Below are 18,658 nucleotides of genomic sequence, written 5' to 3'. Positions count from 1 at the left end.
TGAAACCCATAATATCAACAATTTTCTGAAATGTATATTTTTCTTGTTCATATACTATTTTTTTAAAGCCCAGTAATGGGGCTATTGAATTTTCTATGTCAAAGATAATTGCACCTTGTTTCACTTCTACTAAACTTTTCATTGTATTCTTATCAGATTCTATTATAACATTACCATCAGTTTCTTCTTTTATTATTTCTGCTATTTCGAATAATTCATATGCTCCTGGTATAATAGCTAAGATACGGGTATCTGACCATTTTTCACCCTTGATATCATATATGAATTGATTGTTCCTTCTATTCACATTAAACACCGAATTAAAAACAGATAATCTAATTAAACCTAATTTTGATGAGTTAAGTATAGGTTCACCAAAGTTAAATTTTCTGTTGGCTTTATCATTCTAAAGTTAAGTGTATGCTCTTCTTTAGTTTTAGTTAAAGCTTCATGTATATTTTGCAGTTCTCTTAAGATTAAACTATCAGTCATTTTTTATCTTAAAAAATGGATTTTAATTTGGATACAACTTATGGTTATAATAATGATATACATAAAAGTAAGATTATAAAATATAAACGAAATAATCTGGCAACAATGAATACGGTTAATACCAATATTAATATCATACTCAATAGAGAAGAGAATCACTTAAATTAGCGTGATTCATTTCTAGAGATTGAGTTTGTTGTATCAGATGATGCTGATGGTGTTTTTGCCAATGATGCTAATATCAGATTAGTTAATTATGGTGTGATGGCATTGTTTAGCTCAATTAAGCTTGAAACTAGTGATGGTAGGACTATTGAATATATAGATCATTGCCATCCTAATCTATTGATGTATATGTTATTAACTAATACTGTTGATGAATATAAGAGTGGGTTTTGTTAGAAATCAGGGCAATAGAGATAGTCAATTTAAAGGTGACCATATTGCTGCACAACGAGGTCATATGTATATGATGATTAAGATGAGTGATCTATTTGGTTTCGTAAATGATTTAGAAAAGGTTATATATGGTTTAGGATTTAAACTAATATTAAAAAAAAATAATAATGATAAAGCTCTATTTAGAGTTAATGCTAATCCTAGTGCAGTTGCTAATGATGGTAATATAGAAATCAGAGATATATCATGGTATGTGCCTAGTATTGATCCTAGTAATGATAATAGAACTATTTTTCAAAATGGTTTAAGTAAAAAGAATATTGTAGACTTTAGCTATTATGAAAGAAAGACATTTTATAAGAATGTACCCAATGCTACTAACTTCTTGTTTGATCTAGGTATGAAAAGTGGGATGGAAAGACCACAATCTATAATAGTTGGATTTGAAAATAATAATGTTAATGAACAAACTCATGATGCAAGTACATTTGATATAATTAATGTTACTGAATGTTATTGTAAGATTGGTAGCGAGTTTTATCCTGAGGATAGAATGAATATCAATTATGGTACCAATAATTATAATGAGGCTTTCATAGAGATTGTTAGCTTTGATAAAGATTATAATGGGCTACCACATAATATAAAACCGTATATAAATCATAGAACATTCAAAAGTAGTTATCGAAAATATGTATTCGATACAAGATATCAAAGTGATCATATAGGACAACCACAACCAATACAACTTTATTTTAAATTTAGTGCTGCAGTTGCGGATGTTATATGTCATGCTTTAGTATTAACTAGAAAGGTTATTAATGTGAATAGTGATGGTAATAAGATGGTTGATATTATATCATAATTATAGTTTTAGTCATTGTTATCTGCGAAGCAGTTCCTGATAGTCATAGTTATGAAGAAACATTTGCGAAGCAGTTCCTGATTAGAAAAGCTACTTCGTAGATATTTATAATTATCTGCGAAGCAGTTCCTGATAACAATTTCTTACTTGTCTTAACAAAACCCCTAGCGTAAATAATGTCTAGTTTCTTTTTATTCTCTAGAGATAAGCCTCCAGCTTCAAGCTTAATCTTAGCCTTGGGCCTAACCTTAGGCTTAGACTTAGGTTTAATAACAACAAAAGGATTATACTTTTTAGCTTCCATGATTTTTTATATATAGAAATGAGTCGTTTACAGAAATTTGAAACTAATTCATATTGTGTTGTTGGCAGACATTATAGTGGTACCAATAATATATGTGGAGCTATTACTTCAAAAGGTACTAAAATGTTAAAGGGTAATTGTGTTAAGTGTAAGAGAAATAAGTCAATGACTGTTAGTGACGCAACAATAGAAGCAGAGCTATTGAAAGATTTCCTTGAAAGTGTTGGTAGGGCTACAGTTAACTTTGAAAAGAAGGTTGCCAATAATCCAGTAAGAGCATTAGAAATAGCAAGTAAAATAGGAAGTGCAGCTGCATCTAGAAACCCAAGAGCTGCTTTATCAGCCACACCCGATTTAATTAAATTTGCAACTACTGGTGAAGGTATAAAGGTAATACAAAAAGGAAGAGGGTTATACTTAGGTACTAAGAAGAGATAATTATTTGATTATAGTCAAGATTAAATTTATGATTATGTTTATATTTATGTTTACAGCCATGATTATATTATATTTATCATTATGATTATGATTATGATTATATTCATATTATGTTTATGATCATTGATAAATATTAATACTAATATTATTATTATCAAATACATTATTATAACTAAACACTAACAACTTTAGTTTAAAAAAAAACTCAGCTTGTTTTTCTTGTTCCTCTTATAATCCTCATATACCTTAACTAATTCATTATACTCATCATTATCTATTTTATTATCATTCATGAAATTAGTATATAATCTATTAAACTTGTCGCTAAACTGTTTACTTAAAATATACATTTGTGAATACTTTATAATTTTATTTCTAATTTTAGTATTAATTGTTTTTGATAATGAACCACAAACAATTACTGTAGCAAAAGCAATTGATATAGAATAAAGTAATCCTATTCCAGTTAATGCAACTGATGTTGATGTTGCAGTTGTTGCTATAGATGATAATACTATTTTTGTTATCCCAGCTACGTTAATATAATTCTTATATCTGCTTAACTTCTTATTATAGTTGTTAGTTTCAGTTTCATAATAATTTCTAATATCTTTTTTTAATGTTAATATTGTTGTTAAATTTATTATTAGCTTGAATCTTTTCGTTTATGTATTGTTCATTAACGGTTGACAATATGGTATATAGTAATCTCTCACTCGGTGCTGTTGGGTTAGTCATAGTTTCGGTTGTTTTAATTAGTAAAAAATTTTTCTATTTCTTTCGTTATATCTTCTTGTTTAACGCCATAATGCTTCTCTAGACTTTCCTGTTCTTTATTATCAAGTAACGTACTTCGTAAAAATATAGCAATTATATAATGTACTTTTGTCCTTTTATTCTTTAAATGGGCTTCATCTATAAAAGAATTAGTCTTTTTATTAACTTCTTTAAATTCTTTTAGCCCAGTAGTGAACATTTCATCTTGTTGTATGTTAGTGATATTCTGATTGAACTTATTATTATCAAATTCTTCTTTTAATTGATTATATTTAGAGATAGTATCAGCAGCAACTTTATTACAAAACTTAACAGCATTTGTGACTTCATTTGTTGATTCAATAAACTCATTAATTAGTTCATCATTAACTTGTGTTTCATTTAGTTGTAATGTTTTAGTTGTGAATTTATCAAATTCACCTTTTCTTAGTTCAGTTATGTTTCTACGTAAAATGTCTATTTTATTAGAAGAGGATAATAAGTAATTGTCACAATACTCTTTATTAACAATATCTTTTTCATCTATCGGAGGATGTACGTTTGTAATTTTGTAGGTATCCTTCATATCAATATTATCATTATCTTCTAGGAATAACCCACGAGCCTTACTTAGTGTTAAGTTGTTTGTTGATGTTGATGTTGATCCGAGAATCGGGTTCCCCGATGGACCTCCGGTCATGCTTCGCCATTGATGTTTAGCTTGATTGAATCTATTTCTTGTCATCTTTGTTTTTATTTACAGAAAGATTTGAATCTATCATGTAGCTGACCGTAGGTCTATCCAGCTTGCTGGCTTATAAGTGTAACTTCTTCGAAGATCAGGGAAACTGCTTCGCAGATGACCGGAGGTCTATATCTAAAGAATCCAAGAGCTTATTATTAGATTCAAAGTCAAACTCGGATTTTAATAGTTCCTGTTCATAATATTTACCTTCTATTATCTCTCCATTAATATCTTCTATTTTATATGCTGGTGGTTGTGTTTTTAGAACTTCATTAACTTTAAACAATTCTCTATTCCAATTAGAAGTGTAACCTTTAGAGAAGATATTACGTTTATATGCATTGCTAACATAATCACCAACTTTAAGTTTAGGTTTAATATTCTGAAAACTAAAAGTGTATTCAACTTTATCAGGATTATTAGAAGCGTCAACTGGTGTCATATTAATTGTTGAGTGAATGTTATTGTTAAATGTTACAACAGCATCAATTATTATATTTACCCAATTGCCATCGCCATTGATGAACATAGGTTTGTTTATTATGTGTAATAATGTTCTATTAAATATTTCTATGAATACAGCCTTTAAATTACTATAAGTAGAATATAGTTTTGTTTCATATTCTTTAAGTAAAGATTTAAATGTTTTATTGTAAAACTCACTACCTCTATCTACCCATAACTTTTCTGGTTTTCTATGTTCAGAGCCACCTTGTGGACCTTCTGATAGGATTGTTTTAAAACCATTAGTTATAAATATACCAGATTTGTTCTTTAATGGAATAGCCCACGCATATTTTGTGAAACAATTTATAACTGTTAATATAATTTTATAATTATTATTGTATTTACTTAGAGATGACTTATCAATTAAATCAGCTGACCATGTTTCATCTTTATATAATGGTATTATTCTTTCTCTTCTAAACTTTGTTTGTTGAGGACTGAATACTTCTTTAGCTAATAAGTGTTGTTATTGTTGTTTTTCCCTTTTTTTTATTAATGTAGTCATCTGCGAAGCAGGTTCTCTGATGGTTTCACCTATCTGCTAAGCAGGTTCCCTGATCAATGAAGTTGTGAGTTTGCTCATGGACGTAGTCATGATGTCACCTATTTACCATAGCTAAAAATAAAATTATCTAGTTGCTCTTGGTTAATAATATTCATAGATAACAGTTGCAATTCTAGCATTTCATCTAGCATTTCATCAAATAATCCATCATGACCAGCTTTTGTTTCTATTATTAATAATTCTAGTCTTTCTACTAAACCATTGACGAATTCACAGCTACGCTGATTTAAATGGCGACTTCGTTGATTATTTGGGCTAGGGTTGCTATTTAAACCCCTGCCAAATACATCATCTTTTACCCCTATTATACGTTTTATTGCTCTATATCTAGCACTTTTCTTATCCCCTTTTCCTAAATCATAACCAATATCCAATAAAAACCTTTTAATTTTGTTTCCATCTTCCTTGATTTCACCATATTTTATATTTGGGTTAGTAAGAAAGTTTATAAACACATCTGAAAATTCATATATATCATTCTTAACTATAAATGCATTTTCTTGATAAATTAGTTTAACACCATTCATTTCAAATTCAGCGATATCTAAAATTACGAACTTTAACTTTAATTGGGGATTAGATTGAACTGACATTAAATTAATAATTTGAGCCATGTCTTTATCTACTAACGTTCCTGGTTTATCTCGAGCCTTTTCTACAACTTTGTCGATGGACTTCACCAATGCTTCACCATTGGACTTCATTAATGCTTCATTAAACTGGGGCCAGCTTGCTGGATCATCTTAGTTTGTTTATCTAACTCTTGATTTTGATCTCAATGTTTGTTCACTTAATGCTAGATTGTGTTCATTATGAGCTAGCCATGTTTCATTGTTTGCATTATAGTGTTTTAGTTAAAGGATCAAATAACTCTTCTATTTCACCATAATACTCCTGTTGTTTTAATTTATCTTCTAATCTATTTCTTCTGTTTTGTTTTTCTAGATTTTTTAATTCTATAAGTGTTTCTAGTTTAGTCATTTTTTTATAATTATAATAAATCATTATAGAGTGTAATGGCGGCAAGGATTAACTTTCTATCATCATTGATGGTTAATTCTTTAATATTATCTATGAACGATTCTAATGATTCTTTGCTTACATCTAACCCTATTTTTTTAATAGCTCTATTGGAGTATTATTAATCTTTTTTATTAAATCTCTTTTGAATAGATATAGATTCTCATCATGAGGATAACTTTTTATATTGTTTACTTAAAACCTTTTATCATCAAATATATTTGAACTAATCTTACTTGTTTTTGTTGTTGTCATGTTATCGCCAACTTTTTGTTTTCTGCTTTCATCTACTGTTCTCTGTGTATTATTCATTAATGGATCATAATAATCTATGTGCCTAGCATTATTATGCTTCTTTATTCCTTTTTCTTTAGTGTTTTTAGTATAATTTTTGAAGCTATATGTTTTGGGGGACAACAATGCTATAAATTCCTCAATAATCCAGCTCGTGCTTAAACTTGCCGGGGACTTTATTATTAGTTTTTGTAGGTATGTCTAGATTACTTAAGTCCATATGCTCATTACCAACTTTACCTTCACTATAACTTAATACGAAACTGTCCGTATCGATATACTGAAGTGTTAGATCTTTGAGGGATGGTTGTAGAATATTATAGAAAACATCAAACATATTTAATTTGCTAAGTTGGAGTATTGTTACTCCTACATATACAGGTGAGCTATATTCTATTTTTTTCTTTATATATTCTATTTGGCTATAATCTCTATATCTAGTTATATTCTTAAATGTTGGTTTACTTACACTTTTCATTATCTTTTCTTCATCATGCAGGAACTTGCTTTGAAAGAACTGTAGAGAATTCATGCACATTCTTCCATATAATGAGTTATTCATTAATTTCCTTGCATCCTTTTCTGCTTCAGTTTTAGCTGTTGCTCTTTTATTTGTTTTGTTTTGTATATAATCTCTACATATATAGTCGTGTTTAAATTTAATTACTCTATGTATTTTTGTTTCTTTTACTCCCATCTTAACATAGAACTTTAACATCCTATAATGAACCATATATTCTGTTTCGTTATTTTGGTCTAAGATTAATTTCTCTGATCTTGCCTTGCCTCCATCTCTTTCTCTGTAACCTAATTCATTATCATTTATCTTTCTCTTATTAGGCATTAGCGCTAACTGTTCTGTTCTCTCTTTACATTCATTAGTATAATCAATATCACAAACTATATAGTAACCATGATCAGTATCATCTGGAGTATTTAATATAGTATCAAGGGTAGTAGTAGTAAACTGGAAGTCCTTATAAGGTAGCTTTTGCATCATTGCATAGCCGTATAGGTTGTTTGCGTCTATGTACCATATGGTCTTACCATCACTTTTATCTATATATCTATCACCCATCATTCCACATATACCACCTCTCTTTGCTCCAACAAAATCATCTAGCATTTGCTTATCTTGTAATGTATCTAATGTTACACCACTTGACATTAACCAACAATCAAAACTATAACCTGAGAGACTTACATAATGTAGTGGGTTGAGCTTGAATTCTTTCATACTTAGTTTAACATATTCATTCATGCAGTAGTCTAATAATTCCACATCATTCTGTAAATACTCTATAGTTAGATCTTTTCCAGTTTTATGACTGTTTTCACTATTAAAGTTATCTACTTCTTCTTGTGTTGATAATTCATTATCTAGAGAGGTTTTAAAGTCTTCTATTTTTAGATTACCTATAGCTTCTTGGTAATCATCCAAACCAAAGTATTCATATGGATAAAATGTTTTACTTTTACATCCATATATCTTTGCCATTTGATCTACAGGCATAGCTAGGAAGTTATAATTATCTAAGAACTTGAGACAACCAATGCTAAACATCTTAGACTTACCAGCAGCTAGTGGTATGTTATCTACTTTTCTTTTATCATTATTCTGTTTGAAGAGTTCACTGTATAGTAGGTTGAAGTCTTATCCAGAGCCATTATGGAATATTAGTGGAATGAAGTTTTGTTCTTTGTATCTTAGATTACATATTTTACATGCCGGTCCTCTATATTTACCAGTTTGATGACAGTGATCTCCTACTTTATTAAAACATGTTTTGCTGCAGATATGACAGGTGTTATTGGTTTCATGATATAATTTATCTTATTTTGTGAATATCATTTGTTTGTTGCGTTTGAAGTTATTCTCAGTTTCTAATTCTAATAGATCTCTAGCAAATCTTTTGATGCAGCCTAGACCGAAGTAGTGCTTGAAGTTACCTTGCCAGGTGTAACCCACAGCTATTGTAATATGTTCAGCTATTACATATTTACAGTCATTAGTTGTGACTTCAACAATGCAACATTCTATTTCGGCAGTTATAATATTTTTTATATTCTGGCGTTTGTGTTCATTTATAAAATTAATATGTTTTTTCTTAGGACAAAAAATCTCTGGTTTGAAAGAGTTGTTGCATTCGTGTTTATCATATTTAATTTGTGAGTTAAACCAATAGGTACACCTATCACAATAATAATATTTAATGTTGTTTTTATTTGGGCGATCTAACAGTGTTTCTATATTTTTTATTAGGGCGCAGTGTTCTATTTGTCCATTACTCCAAACTAGTATTCTTACATCGTTTCTATTTTTATCAAAATCATCCACTTGTTTCAGCAATTCTACTTTGCCCCCAGCACAAGGTGTGTATACTCAAATATTAAGATTATACAATTTCTGTATTCCTATTATATGAGCAAAATCATCTTCATGTTGTTGCCTTGGTTCAATTAGTTTATCTACAAATTTACTTTCTCGAGTTGCATGGTGTGGGGCGGGATGTAGCCAAGCAGTTATAGTTAGTTGTAAGCAATTGTATTTATAACTAAGTATATTTAATATCAATTTAGAGTTTTTGAGATCAGGAGGTAAATCAATATAACTACCAATAGATGCTTTAGGTGGTTCAATGTTTAACTGAATACTTCTTATTCCAAGAAATTCGAAATCATAACCATAACCTTCATATATTTCCTTTTCGAAATCTAGCCACCGATTAAAGTCACCATATTCATATATTGCATTATTATTAATATAATCAGTATTGAAGAATATTTTAGTAGTTTTAACTTCTTCTTTGGTTCTCTTCTTTTAATCACATTCAGCCGTGATCTTATATTTAAAATTCTTAACTTTTCTGAACTGGTAACAGTTTTTAATTTCTTCTAAAGAGTAATTAGTTGCTTCGTCTATGTCTTCAAAGTAATTCCCACCTTTATCAGTAATATAAAATTCTCTCATAATGTGTCTGGAGTTTATATGAAAGTCTTCTGTGTTTTCTAGATACTTACGATTATGACTAAATGAGTGAGTAGTTAGAGCTATTTTAATCCTAAATTCTTCATGACATTCTTTACATTCATACTTAATTTTAGAGTAGATGCTGTCTTCGGTTTTGGCTTTAGTTTTAATAATATAATCATCTTCATCCGAATTATACACCCTCTCCGAGATTTCTTCTTCTTCACACTCAGACATTTTCTCCAATAGTTCCTTATGTTTGAGATCGTATGATTGATGTCTGTATAAACCCTTCTTTGATTCAAAGGATAAATTACAGACATCGCAAAAGTTTATGACACTAGTATTAGTTGATTGAGACATGATTTATTTATTTAGGGAAATAATCAAAAAAAATTTATCGAAAAATGAAAATGAAATGCAATAAGTGTATAAATAAACCTTGGAAAAAATGTTGTAAAAATTGACTATTCTTGTTATGTATGTAAAAATATGGATAAAGTGAAAGGTTATATAGAACATTTGGCATATCATTATTCTGATCCTGATCAATATATAACATGTAGTATGTATAATGTTTATAAACATATATCATTAAAAAGATTTAGAAATAGGAAATGTGGACAATGTATTTATCTTCATAGATATAGATATGGTCATACTAGAAATCAATTCAGAGAGCAAGTTTATGAGTATAATATTCAAGAAGACACAGAAAAACTTTAATCACTGTTTTTCCACCGATCTCAGTGTTTTTGACTGTGCTCTTTTTGTTCGATTTCTTTCATATTTAGCAACCAATAATAGTACAAGAAGTCAACAAGCTCGGTTCAACATCGCACTACACATTAGTGAACCTGCTTTGCAGATCGAATGAAAAGTGCATGTCATGCTAAAATGGCCGCCACCATTGACAAAGAAAGCCACCACCACTAACAGAATGAAATCAAACAAGTGAAAATTTCGAATATATGACGCCCTAAAAAATTAGCTAGTAAGGTGAGTATTTATTAAATTTCTATTTAATTTTTAATAAATTATACAAAGATTTCAATTTAATAGAAGGATTCAAATATTACTTTACTTTCAAACATGTGATTACTTGGGAAAAGATAACTAATTTTAAGTTACAAATTATGTCAGAATATTCTAGAAAAAAGAATGTTCTAGAATAATTCTCCATGAGGGGACCTTTATTCTCCACGGCACTTTTTGGCTATTCATAATGAGTTTCACTTCACTATAAAAACTAGCGAAAAATTTTAAACAATTTTCGTCATTTGACGAGACTTTAATAACTGGAGTTTTATCATGCACTTCTGTATCTGAAGAAAATCTAAACGAGTTGACTAATTTAACAACTCAAATGATTACATTTTGTAAGGAGAACAAATGCACACCCGACAACACCGCCGAACTTGAAAGTGAGACTGGAAAACGAACTAAAACAGAACTCTTCCAGTTATTCCTCTCCAAGTTCAAGAAGGACCTACTAAGTTACGAGCATCAGGAAACAATGGACAAGTTTGAAGTGAATGTGCCGGAATATTTATCTTTCCACAAGAAACTCAGGAATTCATTCAATATTGGTGAAGTTGAGTCTTATCTCACCACAGTCAATAACATGGAGGGAAAGCTGAATCGTTTATATCAACTGACAATTTCTGACAGAGGATACGTATGGGGAAAGTGAAACAAAATCATCAAGAAAACAAAGAGAATATTCCCTGGAAGAAACTACTGAATGATAAAGGATATTCCTACTCTACTGTCCAGAGTTATATCAACTTCTCTCAAGCATGTGAAAGCTATCCAAGGATCCTAGTCTCAACAGACTACTACTCAGAATGGAAAAAGTTCCTAACAATGATTTTGGCAGAAGTTCAGAAGGATAGCCAGCTACAATCTAGGTGCATGACAGAACTACAATTTTCATAAATGATAAACAAGTGATTGGTTATTGAGCAATATAATTAATATTAATATTGATATTGATATCCCTACAAATGATACATTAATATTGATATCCTTAGTGTTAATACATTAATATTTTCACCTGATTATTAAGAGTTCAGTCAGCTTAATAATTAAAATTAAAGTGTTCAAGCATTCTGTAGTTGCACCCTCCCACACGGTTGCCATTAAGAAAGGTCGAGCAATACTGCCGTAGCGTGGTAAAGGCGAGTCAACCTTTTAGCAAGACCTCTCAAGACTCGGCTCAAAATCATGTACCCTGGTACATAGAATCACTCAGTTAAACATCATAGATCAATCGTCTCCAAGGGTAAAGTCAAAGTTTTTAAAGAAAATTGTTTCTTATTATCGATTTCTAAGCAATTTTGAGTTATTTTCAGTCCATCCGATTCTATTGAAAAAAAACTTTGTGAGATGATTAACCTAATTTCAGTATAGTTTGGCATATTAGATATGAAATTAGGCTTAAAACTAGCTTTGAGAACTTTTCGATATTAGTGTATGAAATGCATAAATTATACTAGCTATGTACATTTTTGTACACAAAATGGTGCGTGTAATATATATTTATAGTGGTGAATATAGTAGTAGATAAAACAAGGGAATCAACAAACAGTAAAATGTTGCCCGATGCGACATGCGCGAGTAGCGTTAGGAGAAAGGGACAAATTTTACTGGTGGTTGATTTCCTTGTTTTATCTACTTCTAACACATTCCTACTATAAGGTGGAAAAATAAAAAAAAAATATTTAAATTTTCTCTGAACTTTTGACTTTTAGAAAAAACGTTCTTCATACAGGTAGCAATCTCTTGCCCAATTTTATATGTATTTTGGTAGTGTTTTGGTAGTTAGATAGGAAAAAGCCACCCGACCACATTGTCTAATTTTTGCATATTTTCTGTTTTTAACCTATTAGCCAAGGTAAAAAAAATTTAAACGAACCTCTTTTTGATCAGTGAACGTGATGTGATACTCGTTATTTTATGAAATGTACATTTCATTATTTGTGTTCCCACTAAACCTGAGGCAATTCCCCGACTATGAGCAAAATTTATTGCCCAAAACTTGCAATCAAATTTAACGGCATCATTGTTGTTGTGTGAACATCAATACGGGTAATTGTAAAACTGCAAAACTCTTAATTTTGTCCTCCTAATCCAAAAATAATATCGATAAAGATATTTCTGACTTTAATCACCAACAAGGTTTTCCTTCATTTTGGTATAATTGACGGTTACTCAGCAATTAGATATTACAACAATGGATAGAAATGTGGATTGAAGATTATTTACTCTAGCCGTTGAAGTTAGTTATGAAATAAGTGTCATAAGTTAGTGTCACCATTGTTCAGGCCAACCCCAAAACACTCGTAGTGGAAACTATTAGCTGAAATTTGAAGCAAACTTGAAAAACAGCGCTTGTTGACCTAATCTTAAAGCATAGTCTTGAAAAAATTTTGACAAAATCCAGTAAATTTACTCGAGAAATCCGCCATTAGCCAGGCTACGCTGATTTAGATAAGTTCCAAATTGGCATCTAAAGCATATTTGCTAGTATAACTTTTTTTGATATACAGTACAATTGGCCACTTGACGTACCTTCGTTCTCTTGTCCTGATTTTGAAAGAAATTTAATAAAAAAAACAACTGCTCTGCATCAAATTTCACGGAATTGTAAGTGACTGAAACGTATATACAACGTCTAATTTATGGCTATAATTCCATTCGCAAGAAAAAAATTAAATAAACGTCGCGTAAGAGTTATGCTCATGAGTTTTTCCATTGTCTTCAGGCAACTTTCCAATGATATTTCAGAAAAAAAAGTTGCCTCGTTCCAATGATCTTTCAGTCTTGCTTCTCGTAAACTTCAACAGCTGGTGAGAAAAAAACGTAGTGACTCTCACTTTTTTAACTCAACTTCAACTCAGGTGCTCCACGAATTATTGATCGTCCAAAGCCCCCAAAATACGCAGCAATCATACTTCTAAAACAACACTAGATCATTTTCTAACCCGTACAAAAATATCGGCATTTTTCTGTTTATTTCAGATTGCCGACTTCCAAGGGAAAGTTGATCTTTGTTCACTCCGCCGATCGAGGAGAAATGTGGTCAGCTCTACTGGAAAAAGCCTATGCCAAGTTATTCAAGAGCTATGAAGCATTGATGGGTGGGCGGATTGGAGAGGCTCTGGTGGATTTCACAGGTGGAATTGCTGAGAAAATCACGCTGCATGTCCCACCCAAGAATCTGTTCAAAAGGGTACAGAGGGCGCATAAGAGGAAAAACTTAATGGGATGCGCTATAGACGCAACAGGTATCGATTCTACCACCCATCTAAACAATTGGCATGATACACTATTTTACCCAAAAATATCGTACAGCATTGCGTGTACTCATTACGCAGTATGTTTTGTTCCTGACGAAATTGTGAAAGAATACCCTAGTTGAGAAGACCGAACAAAAACGACGCAAGAAATGTTCGTTATGTTCGGTTTTCTACGTAAGAAATGGTCGGCATGTTCGGTTTGTTCGGTATGATCGGTTTCAAATGAAAGAGATTGTCGGTATGTTCGGTCTAGAAAGTAAGAAAGCTTCGGTATGTTCGGTTTTGCGAGATTCGGTATGTTCGGAATTCGGTATGTTCGGTATTTAAACATAAGAAATCGTCGGTATGTTCGGTTTTGGACGCAAGAAATTGTCGGATTTTTCTATTGGGAAAATTGATATTTCCGTTTATAATGTAGTCAAACGTTACGATAGCGTTCTTTTTGCAGGAATTTCGAGCGTACGACTCAAAGAAAAAAAAATTCTGGAAAAGTGAGCAAAACTCCTGAAAATTTTTCATTAGCTCTTTGGCCAAACTATTTACGCAAATATAAAGTTCTTGATTATTTTTGAATTTCAGAATGTAACATACTTGTTGAAAATTGATAAAAATTTTGTTAAATAATTCACTCTCACTGGGATTGGACATACTTTCTTGTAGTTTACAAGTAAGTTTTTTGTCGGTTGGTTACGTTTGAAACAGAACGTGCCGACCGAAATTTCTTCCATGTTTATTCATGGTAGGAAAACTCAAAATATGATAGTTTTTAATGTTTCTCCCAACGATACTGAATCTCTCTTACGTTAAAAAACGACGATACCGAATCTCTCTTACGTTAAAAAACGACAATACCGAACCTTTCTTATATTAAATACCGAACAAAAACGACAATACCGACGAAAAAACCGTAAGGGCTTTCGTCGTTTTTGGCTATAAAAAACCGACAATACCGACAAATTCTTACGTTTAAAAACCGAAAATTTCTCAACTAGGGTAGTAAAAATTAAAAGTTTTAACTTTGTTAGAAACATTCTGGAAAATGCTAAGGCCAATATAGCTCAGACCGATAACTCTGTCAAAAGGCCTAAAGACTCAAAAAAACTACACTCCAACGTATTTAGTTGTTTTTTACGGAAAATAATTTGGTAAAAACCAGTTCACCTTAATAATTAAAAAAACAAGATAAAATGCAATCTTGTCATGTTTGCTGTGTGGATTTGAATATTAAAATAGCGCTGGATTTCTTTTGTATGGCTTATTGCGATAATCAATTCGTCTTGAGTAATGGCTCAGTTACGAAATTAAAGAAGGTTTTATTTGAGCCTCGATTGGGCCTCAATGAAATTATCCCAGAAATTTCACACATTTCTGGCACATAGAAAATCCTGACGTACTCAATATTTGACAGTGCAGTTTTCATTTTTTTGATGTGTGAAAACAAATGTAAGAAATTTGGCACAACGTGCATGTGAACTCTTGTAAGAAAAACCTCGCAATCAGACACAGATAAATCATTACTTTATTATAGCAGTAGCAAAATCGAGATAAAAAAGATTGCCTATTGCTTTCTGAACTCTAAAAAAAGCGTACAGCAAGCCTTACTATTTAATGTTGACCAATGAAATGGCCAAATTGTTAGAGCCAAATATGAAAAAACAAATCAGCAATTCAGGGAATGATATTTAGTCAAAATTAACCAAAAAAACATTTTTTCAAAAAATAGCTTTTGTGTTGATTTTGAATAAATACCATTCCTTGAATTGCTGATTTGTTTTTGAACACAAAATAAGAAATTAGGCAACAGTTGGTAATCAATGGTTCAAAATGCGAAAAGACGTCAGTTGAATGAATCAGAGTTCTTATAGAATGACAAACAAATGCTTCATCAGAGATGCGCAAACACAAATGACTTGGTTTGCAATACGATCAAATGAATGAGAACTGCTTAATAAGTGTTAAATTTTTGTATTGTATTGTAGATTGTCTTCAGTAAGTTAACATTGCTGTACAAACCAGGCCACACAGAACCGCCATTTACTTGATAGGTCTTCAAAATCTACCTCAAAGGTTCTGAGTAACGAAAATTGTTGAGAATTTAGGAAGAAAAATACTCTGATTAATTAAAAAAAAATAGAGGTTCTGTGCGTACGACTAAAGCCATCAAAACAATTTTTTCCCATGAATTAGCTTTTTTCAACAAGGCCAGCGTTTTTTAACGGATCTTTTCAACAACTGACAAATTTGTCAGAAAGTTAAACGAAAACTGTGCAATGCATCTTCTTATCTAAAAGAGTTTTGATGCATTACCGCAGATCTGATTTGAACATCCAATGTTTTTTTATTTGATGTTCCTGTCTCTCTCAAGTCATTAATGGTCTTCTTTGTCATAGTGTAAATCACGGTTTGAGTTTAGGATTGAAATATTAATACAGATTTTCCTGCAGTTTTCTAACGCTCTGCGCCAACAGACCCAATACACAGAAAAAGCGATTGAGCAGACCATAAGGAACATAGACCTTTTTCGGACACTTCCTAGGCCTAATTTTTACTCATTTACTTGTTTTAAGCGTCATAGATCTATATTATTAGATACACATTTTTTTGTTATTTTATGCTTCGTTTTATTACAGCATTAGAGGCATTGTGAAATTTAGTGTCAAAAAGAAAACAACTCAGCTACTCATTTTCCAATTGCACTAAAATCTGCATCCCAAAAATCCAGAAAATGACAAGAGCAGATCACACAAATTTTTTCTAAATTATTTTTTCCTAACAAATTAAAAAAAATAATACCGCAATTTCTTGCCAAACAGAGAAAATAAACAAATTCAATCTGTCCTCTCAGAATTAGTTGTTTGCAATTTATTGACTATTATTAATTATTTCTTTTGCTTTGAGTGTAAATGTTTGATTGTTAATACTGATATTAAATATCGATGATAGTGAACTAAAAATTTGAAAAATTGTTTCAGACAACTTGCTAAGCTATTGATAGAAAGTTCATCAAATTAAATTTATATATGTTACAAACTTCTAGTCTTTTTAGGTCTTCTTTTTCTAGTTCTCATTTGCCATGCAGTTGCTGAAGAAATAGTTGAAAACTCTAATTCTTGCGGAATTCAAGACACTCAACAGAGTCAGGCTTCTTTTTGGTCACTCAACTTTGCAATCAAATTCTTTTGCCACAAAAAATGTCAAAATATAAACTAATAATCAACAAATTTTCTTAAGGCACTTTTAGTAAGAAAACCGGCAAATCTGCCATATTTTGAGGTGAGATTAAAAAAGAAATAAATTAAGTAAAATCTATTTTTTTGAGGAAATTCTGCTTGGCAGTTCTGCTTTTGAGCCTCAAAGTTCTAGTTTTTGTTTATTTTATTATATCACGTATTAATATTATTTGCGACAATTAGAATGCATGTTTCCCAACTGCAACATAACTGAAAATGCTGTTAGGTAGACGGGCGCAAACAAAGCATTTTCCACCCATGTTTGAGAAGTTACAGGGTGTTTTTATCATTACTAAGTTATCAAACTTATACCTATACCTTTTGTCTCCTCTTCCTTCACGGCCGCAATTAAACAAAATGTCAACATACTGGCACATTGTTTTGTCAATTTCAATCACCTTCATCATGATGTTGAAATTTTTCTGACTTTTGGGAAAAACCAAACTTGATGTCTTGAACTACAGATGATTTGTACTATCTAGTTTCTCTTTTTAATTTCTTTGTCCAAACCTTTACAGAAATTTTTGAAGTTTGTATTTTTGTCATTGTTTTTGTAGTTGTTGTTATTTTCAGGCATTGCGGAAGAAAAAACAGACAACGGACTTGTGAAAGGTCATTGTTACAGTTTAACTGGTATAGCCATTGTGAACGGAACCGAACTAATTCGAGTCAGGAACCCTTGGGGCAACGATCGCGAGTGGAACGGACCATGGAGTGACGAATCTGAGGAGTGGAACAAAGTTTCCGCCAAAGAAAAAGCGGAATTGGGAGTAACTTACGATCACGACGGAGAATTTTGGATGCCATTTAGCGACTTCGTTCGTGAATTTACTCGAATCACAATTTGTCACCGAGCAACTTTCGATTCAGAATCGAACACTCATTTCAACATCTCCGAACGAGAGGGCTCGTGGGTTAAAGGAGTATCAGCCGGAGGTTGCAGAAATTACCCAGATACTTTTGGAACGAATCCCCAATTTATGGTGACCTTGACCGACCCCGACCCCACAGATGATGACGACGATTGCACGTTGATCGTTTCCCTGATGCAGAAGAACTCTCGCGGGTTCTTGCACTCGCCTTTGTCAATTGGGTTCATGATTTACGAAGTTGGCGATGACGCATTCATGTTCATGGAGGACGAAAACCGACTTGAAAAGAAGTTCTTCTTACGTCATAAGTCTTGTGGAAGTACCCCTCGGCATATTTGTAATCGGGAAGCTATTCAAACGTTTTCGCTCCCTGAGGGCGAATATGTTATTGTTCCCAGCACCTATGAACCAAATGAGGAGGGCAAATTCTACTTGCGTCTGCTTACTGAAAAATCGGCCAGTAAGATAAAGTAAACTCCAAGCTCATGTTAAGGCAGGTGATACAAAAAAAGTTTTAATTCGGTTATCAATTGTATATTTAGTTCATTTATAGTTTTTCCGCACAAAATTGATGATAATCTTATTTGTAATTTGAATTGTATAATATAAATTCCCTGAGGCAACATGTAAACTAGAAGCATAACTATTAGGAAAAATTATTACAACCGCGTCAAAATTTTACCCAAAAAAATGTAGGATCTAATGAAGGATGTAATTGGGGTAATTTTTAGCCAATTCCCCTCACAATTCTTACATCATTTTGGGTGTGGGGGTAATGGGGTATTGCGATGCACGAGTGAGTGAGGGGTAATGGGGAATAAGTTTGGGTCGTAAAATGGTGCAAATGTAGGGGGGTAATTATCCGGCTTGGAGACCCTAATCTTACATTGTTTTAGCCC

At 31.7% G+C, this 18,658-nt stretch overlaps 1 protein-coding gene across 1 annotated transcript in view; it reads left to right on the top strand.

Moving 5' to 3' along the window:
• The window catches only part of LOC142353676 (calpain-A-like), a 28,491-nt gene extending 10,109 nt beyond the window's left edge, over window positions 1-18,382 (top strand). Inside the window, exons 4-5 of the mRNA XM_075405983.1 lie at window positions 13,380-13,645; window positions 17,461-18,382. Coding sequence (XP_075262098.1) covers window positions 13,380-13,645; window positions 17,461-18,233 — 1,039 coding nt within the window. The 3' untranslated portion in view covers window positions 18,234-18,382. The remainder of the gene's footprint in view (window positions 1-13,379; window positions 13,646-17,460) is intronic.
• Window positions 18,383-18,658: the final 276 nt, after the last annotated feature.

Source organism: Convolutriloba macropyga, chromosome 14, assembly GCF_964194025.1.
Source record: "Convolutriloba macropyga chromosome 14, txConMacr16.3, whole genome shotgun sequence".
In the NCBI taxonomy this organism is placed as follows: domain Eukaryota; kingdom Metazoa; phylum Xenacoelomorpha; order Acoela; family Convolutidae; genus Convolutriloba; species Convolutriloba macropyga.
Note: the sequence above shows the minus strand (reverse complement) of the source record. Positions and strands in the feature narration are given on the sequence as shown.